Genomic DNA, 7,910 nt, shown 5'->3' on the forward strand with positions numbered 1-7,910 from the left:
TAGCCTAGAGGAGCCCATCAAGGGACACTCAGAAACAGAACAAATGGTGAGTTAGGAAACATTTCCGTGTTGATTTTTTATTTTGACCTGAGCAGGAAGCCAACATACAGGTAACCAAGATTTCAGGTTGTCATAGCGACGAATCTCCACTTCTCCGACTTTGTTTCTCTGTCCTGGTCAGGCCCGGCGTCCACCTCGCTGACCGGGCTCTAGGGGCCACCACCTGCCTTCAAGGGCATCACCTCCTCCCCAGCGCCCGGCCTCCGCTTACCAACGCCGATGGAATTCGTGCTTCTCTTCCGCCGTCGTCGCTAAAACCTGCTTTTTCTTCATAAAGCCTAACAACTCCCGAATTTCCTTCTCGAAAGAGGCGAGGAGCGGGTTTTTAGCGTCCAACGGCCCATAAAACGCGGCGATGGGCAACGGGTCCTCGGGACTGGCTCGTTGAGGCTGCGGGCTCGGGGAGCTCGCCTTCGACTCCCGGGGCGACTCTGAAATTGCAGTCGAAGTCAGGGGTGTGGTCGATGGCAGTTCTTGGGGCGACGTGGATGTGGCAGACGTGCCCGACAGAGGGCTAGAGCTGGTGCCCTGCGCCGCCATATTGACGCGACCCCGGCCGGCCTGCGGGGTGTACGCACGCGGTTGCCTGGCGACGGTCTCGAGGCCACCAAGCATCCCGCGCGCATTCCGGGAAACACAGCGGCCCCTGGAGGGCAGAGGAGTAAAGAACTGGATCCAGAAAGGAATGATGCTCTGAAGGTTATTTGTCCTGTTGCCCATGGGCACCGCTGTATGAGCTGAGAATAGAAAGAAACTTTGGAACAGAGAGCCAGCGAGTATTACAGCTGAATTTTTACCATCACGAATCCAGACTGTACTTCTTTTTTTCATTTTAACCACTTAATAACAATAGTGGGTGATGGTGAAGCTGCTCATAATGATGACATGACATACATTCGTATGTCAGTCGTTGTTGTTATAAGCATATGAAACACAAACAGTATCACATTTCATTTAACCATCATGACAACTTTGCCATTAAGATTCTGTTAGTACCTCCATTCCACAGTTTAGGAAATCAAAGATTAGGAAGGTTAAATTATTTGACCAAGGTCAGAGGAAAACCATAGCGTCAGAAACCAGGTCCTAATCTTGTGACTCCAAAGTCTGTGCTAATTGATCCATTCTCTTCCCTTTACATCTAAAACTGTGGAAATGATGATTTGCCTTTAATAATAATTTATTTATTATCATTTCACCCTTGTCCTAATTATCACTATATTGTAAATTAATATATATTTTATACAACTTAACTATTTAACAAATTTATACTAATGATCTGAAGTGATAACTCTCAAAATACTTTTGCATTGTATGAAGTGATCTTAGAAAACTTTCACTTTTAGTGGGGAAACTACAGACCTCAGGGTAAATAATTGGTGGCAAAGGAAGTTCTTCTTTCCCCACATATTATGGGCAACAGTGACAGTCAAATTTTAAAGTTTCAATTTCAACTAATAGGGAAACTGCTTTCCTTATAAGTTATGCAATGCCAAAAATTATATTATAGAGGAATCACAATTATTTGGTAGCTTGGGGGGGAGGGGGAAGCAGGCATTTAACACTAAAAGTTGTTATCAGTTCTTTCACACTTAGAAATAAAGAAAAACAGTGACCCTAACACCCTGGGAGCCTGATTTCCCATTCAAGATTAAGAAGCTTATTAGACCACAGCCTGATTTCTTCCAGCTCTGACCTAATTTCTTGCAAGCTCTGTGGGCCTGTACTAATTTGTAAGACTAGCATGATATGTCATGTGTACTGTACCCTAATATTCTTTGAAGTAAGATTACAGTGATTTTGCTCTTTGAGGCAGGTAATAATTATGGCCAGAGAACCTTCGTGGCAAGCAGTGAAATGCAAGAATACCTCATTATTAGAGTCTGTTTCTCCAGTCAAGGTGTAGATATCATCCTTTGATTGGCAAAGATTTTACTCTGTCTCTAGATGAGCAGTAAAAATTTTAAGACTTTAAACAACTTATGCTTAGGGAGAAAATCATCTTTGGGACCTTTAAAAAACAAATGATAGACTTTAAAAAAATCAACTTGGTAAATTCTCTTATTTCTCATATTTCCCTTGTTTTTACAGAGCATACTTGTCCTCTTAAGATCACAAGCTGGTGTAATTTGCCACTGATAACTAACGCTCATATTGATGAAAGTGAAACAGCAAGGTTCAATTAAATTAAAGTGGTCAGAGAGTAGAAAATAAAATAAATAAATAAAAATCAGATAAAGTAGGATTCCCTACCCCACCCCATCTGACTGATCTCACAAATAACCTTTCTCATAATGCAAAACATTTCAAAGTCACTGAAAAAAGAAAATGTAACAAATTAAATTCAGATACTTGAACTATGAAACATTGCATCTTAGTCATCTTTCTCCTGGGGCATACTTCAGTCAACAATGCTTAACTTGCAGTAGTTTTTGGAAGCTTGTCTGAATATTTAAATGGGTCTTGTATTCTGAATCATCATCATGGTAAGATGGAAGTCTCCATTTTGTTCAGTTTAAATTATATTTGAGGCATTTTAAAAACATTTTAGAGATGTTATCTTTCTTATAATGAGATGCAACCATTATAATATCTTTACTGTTTCCTTGTCAGTTTGCTTTATTCTTTTCACAGTAATGAAAGAATGGAGCTATGCAACCACCGTGTCTGACAGGGCTAAGTAATGTAAATAGCTTCCTTATAAATAATGTAAATTGCTGTTTCTTATAATTAGTGTCTTTGCAAGCTGCAGGGATCCTTTTTGCCCATTCAAAATTCTTTTTCATTTAAAGTTACACTTAGAGAAATAATAAATACTTTTTATTAGTAGTTCAGTTGTTAATCACTTAGGCTATCTCAAATAGATATATATGGTCTTTTTCTTAAAAAAAAAAAAAGCTCAAAAATCTCCTTTTTCCACCTCTTAATATGTAGGCTTTCAAAACTTTTTTCATTCATTCATTTAACTACAACTATTTCTTTAGTGTGTCCATACAATGCATAGATGAGCCCACACATTCCCTACAAGAAGCAAATGACACATACAACAACCAACCATGATTTGAAGGCATGCTATATATGTGCTGTGATAAAGGTTTAAAATATTATGGAAGTCTCAAGATGAAGCTTGTTAACTGGACAGAGAACAAAGGATTATAGAGGAGACCATGTTTTAGCCCTGCACTGTAACTGCCCCTCAGTAACAGAAAGACCCTGACAACAGGGACTTGCCTATGACTATGGTAACCTAGCACCCAAGCCCAGTGCCTGGCACAGAGTACTACCAAATAAATCTTTGTCGGAATGAGTGAATGAAATTTTTTTTTAAATGAAGAGCATTCATCAAGATATCTCTGTCTGAGAGAAAAGCCTGAGCAAGATACAAAATAATAAACATTTACAGCAAATTTAAGTAGTCTTGTGTGGTGAGCCACTGATTGAAATACATCAAGAGGCACAAGATGAGGTAGAAAAAGAAATATGATCAAACACAGTGGGTAGTTGGGAGACATGCTCAAAACTGTGACTTGATTTTGTATTCAGTGGAGCTCCTTGGTTAGAAAAACATACAGGTAGTTCCCAACCTATGAAGGTTTGACTTAACAATTTTTCAACTTTACAATGTTGGGAAAGCATACCCATTCAACCATTTCTGTTTCCTACTTTCAATACAGTATTCAGTAAATTACATGAGATACTCAACACCTTATTAGAAAATGGACTTTGCACTGGATGACTTTGCCCAACTACAGGCTAATGTTTAGCACTCTGCACACATTTAAGACAGGCTAGGCTAAACTGTGATGTTTGGTAGATTAGGTATATTAAATGCATTTTTAACTTGTGATTTTTTAACATACAATGGGTTTATCAAGATATAACTCCATCAGAAGTTAAGGTGGATATAACTCCATCAGAAGTATAAGGTGTAAATTAAAAGCCCAAATTTGGGGGCCAAAAGGTATAATTTGTATCTTTAGTTCTTCAAAGTTACTTAAATTCACTATGCCTTGTTTTCTTCATCTATAAAATGGGGGGTGAAATAATAGTACTTTCTACCTCATATTTCTATGTTGTTTAGAATCAAATGAGTTAAGATGTGTAAAACCCATAAAATATTGCCTGGCACATTGGAAATGCTATGTAACGTTTGCTAGTTATGATTATTTACTTGGGAACCATTGGAAGTTCCTAAGCAAAGAAATACAATTAATATTTTATATATTTTAGAAAGGAAATTATGGCAAAATGAAAGATAGATTGGAATGATGAAGATTATATTCCATCTCAGCTACACAGATCATTACAATAATTATATACAATTAACAGGCAGAAGTAGCCAACTAAAACCATTATAAAAACTGAGGTGGAATCAGTAGGAAGCCAAATCCTAATCAATAAACCAAAGGGAAAGTTAGAGAATAATAGGTAATTTTATATATAAAATTTTATATATAAAATTACCTATTACCTATTACCTATACATATATGCAAATACATATATAAAACATACATATATACATAAAATTTTATACATACATATATATGACATAACATTGCACATAATTATAAAAATAATAAAAGAAATTCTAACAGAATGTTTCAGTGGTTCTGAAGAAGAGGCTTCCTTAAAACCTACAAAAGTAAAAGATGTAAAGGGAAATACTGATTAATATACTGAGATAAACTCTTACAAGGATAAAAGATAATACAAGTGGAATAACAGGCCACACATTAAGAAAAGATATTTGTGCCAGGCATGGTGATGCATGCCTATAATCGCTGTAATCAGGTGGCTAAGGCAGGAGGATCACAAGTTTAAAGGCAGCCTTAGTTACTTAGTGAGTCCCTAAGCAACTTAGCGAGATCCTGTCTCAAAATAAAAATTAAAAATGGATAGGGATGTGGCTCAATGGGTAAGCACTGATGAGTTCAAACACTACCACCTCTACCAAATATATATACATATATATATATATATATATATATATATATATATATATATATAGAGAGAGAGAGAGAGAGAGAGAGAGAGAGAGAAATGCACCTACTGTGTGTGCACTATGTTGACAAATATCAATTCTAAATCTCAATTGATGGAAAGACCAGATTAAGATTTTTCTTGGGTAAATTTAACAGATTTACTTATTACAAGATACCAATGGAAGTCATTGTAATCTGGATACGTAACAAAGAGATCATCAAAGAAGTTCAGGATGTAGCTTCCAAAACCAAAAATCCTCACTAATGATATCTACCTGTGAATGGTGATACCTCTGCATCTTTCAAATCTCTGATGCTTATACAAGTATCTGTGATTCCTCTTGGGTGCCATATGGCTTCTAATTTAACACTTCAGTATGGACAGTTTCAGATTCCTACACTTGGCCTTTTTACCCTAATAGTTCGAATTCCAGGCCTTAAAGATCCAGTGTTACAGGGCTGGGGCTGGGGTTCAGTGGTAAAGCGCTCACCTAGCAAGTGCAAGGCTCTGGGTTCGATCCTCAGGACCACAGAAAAATAAATAAATAAATAAAATAAAGGTATTGTGTCCAACAACTGAAAAAATAAATATTTTTTTTAAAAAAATCCAGTATTAAGATTCTGCTAAATATCGTTCCAACTTCAATTAAACTAAACTATGGATAACAGAAGACTACTGTATTCAGGATACACTCCTACACATATTCCCCTCAGCTTCAGTCAATGCCTATTAGTTGGATCCTGCGATTCCTTTGGCATGTGGTCTATTCTCAGAACAGAGCTTGTAATTTCCTGCTCAAACTTGTGCTAAAAAACTGACTTTGCTTTTTACCAGGAGGCAATGCAATATGTTGGGGGCATATTTTCAGGAAAGCAGGCCTCATCTTGAAAGGCACCTGCTTCAGATTAGGTCATTGTATGTTTCCCTAGGCAAGCAGAAAGTGGTTTTCTCTGGCAAGTTGGTTAAAGAACTAAGTCTTCCAGCCTGGAAGGCTCAGAGGAATTTAAGAAATCAAAATTCTTAGGGTCATGTATATAAATGTCTTCATTTCAGGTCTCTGATCCCTACCCTTGGAATACCTGCAATATAATTTGATCCTGGGCCTGGTTTTTAACAAAGTCTACCCTGCAGGTGCCCCAAGCTGTAATAGAAGCACTTCTGTCTTTCAAAGCATACCTCAAATTGCCAACTAACTTCCCTAAGACAATTGAGCCTCTGTTGCATTCAGGTAGGTGGGCAATTCACATATAAATTCTCATTCTTGAGTATCTACTTTTTATCCCTCACTACTGTTATGTTAACCTGTGTTCCCTAAAAAAACAAAAAACAAAACAGAAATTGAGGCAAAGGCTTAAAGAGCTAGCATTTCATTTGGTAATATAATTCCTGTGAAATAAGAATAAAGGAGACAGGAATGGATGGAAAGGAAATAGAGTGCTGGCCAGTGAATCATGAAGACACACAGCCAGTGGCTCCGTTCTATGGGATATCCCCTACCAGGTTGCAGAGATTTCTAAATGTCATATCTTAGAGTAATCCATAAGAGGGAGCTATGGGAGAAAATGTGCCTGTTGTCTCCTTGGTGTCAAGAGTTCCCTCTGTACTTCCACCATGGATCATGGGGCCCTTCAGCAACTTTCAGGAATCCCAATTATCTCACCTCATGATGCAGTTTATCCTAGCTCAAAAGTGGTGGAAAGAACTAGAAATACCAGACAGTGGCCTCAGGCAGTGGAAGCAAGCAGGCCATCCTGGTGGCAATTGTAACAGTAGGTGCTGGAATTTGTGGAAAGCCCAGTAGATAAGTGAAGACATGAAATCCAGGGCAGTACTCAATGTGTGTTCCATATACAACCCCCCCACACACACACACTTTGATGCTAATGCCAGCAAAACTCTGAGGAAAACAGAGCAGCGGAAAAAGAAGGAGCTTGGATTTGTAACACAGTGAAGCCACAATACCCATTCTGAACCACTCACACCCTAATCAGTATGTGACAGAAAATAAATTTCCTTCTTGTTTGAAGCACTAATATTGGAGGTCTTTGTAGAGGCAGACAAACCTATTTTCTAAATACTATACCATCTAACTCAGAAATTTCATTTCTTGAAATCAACTTTGCAAAATCATATCACATATGCATGAGGGTGTCTATTCAGATATTTAAAGAACACGTAGCAAATGTTATTGCTAATATTAAATGTGTATAATAGTAAAGCATTAGAAACAATCTAACTTACATCAATGAATGTACAGATAAATTATTTTATCTATAAAATTAAATAATAGTTAGCATCCTAAAGTAATGTACTGGATCTTTATATTTTGCATGAAAAGATTTTTTTAAGTAAAAGTCTTTTTAAGACTTTTCTGAATAAAAATTGCCAAATGTCATGAACAATATGCTAATATTTATCTATAAGAAAGTAAGGCACCTGCTTCAGATTAGGTCATTGTATCACAAAGTGATACTCTAATATTTAGCTCACCAGGGACAAAATATAAATCCCAAATGCATGTCCCCACGGTGACCTACTTCCTTCAGCCACACCCTACCTACCTACAGTTACCACCTAGTTAATCCCTATTAGGGGATTAATGCACTAATTATGTTAAGGCTTTCACAACCTAATCATTTCATCTCTGAACTTTCTTGCATTGTTTCACACATGAGCTTTTGGGGGACACCTCATATCTAAACCATAACAGTGGCACTCATCAATTCCACTCACATTTTGTTTTCTAAAGCAACTCAAATGGAAATATAAGCCTCCTACAGAGAGAAGCATTGGCGATATCTTGAACAATAATATAACTTACAAGCATACCTTGAATTTGACAGAATTCAAACACACATCCTTCTCC

The 7,910-nt window shown here is 37.3% G+C and overlaps 1 protein-coding gene across 1 annotated transcript in view; it reads right to left on the bottom strand.

The window, feature by feature from the left end:
• Positions 1-1,315, bottom strand: part of Cfap54 (cilia and flagella associated protein 54) — a 283,309-nt gene extending 281,994 nt beyond the window's left edge. The window contains exon 1 of the mRNA XM_078052960.1: positions 272-1,315. Within this exon, the coding sequence (XP_077909086.1) occupies positions 272-891 (620 nt within the window). The 5' untranslated portion in view covers positions 892-1,315. The remainder of the gene's footprint in view (positions 1-271) is intronic.
• Positions 1,316-7,910: the final 6,595 nt, after the last annotated feature.

Source organism: Ictidomys tridecemlineatus, chromosome 6 (assembly GCF_052094955.1).
Source record: "Ictidomys tridecemlineatus isolate mIctTri1 chromosome 6, mIctTri1.hap1, whole genome shotgun sequence".
Classification (NCBI taxonomy): Eukaryota; Metazoa; Chordata; class Mammalia; order Rodentia; family Sciuridae; genus Ictidomys; species Ictidomys tridecemlineatus.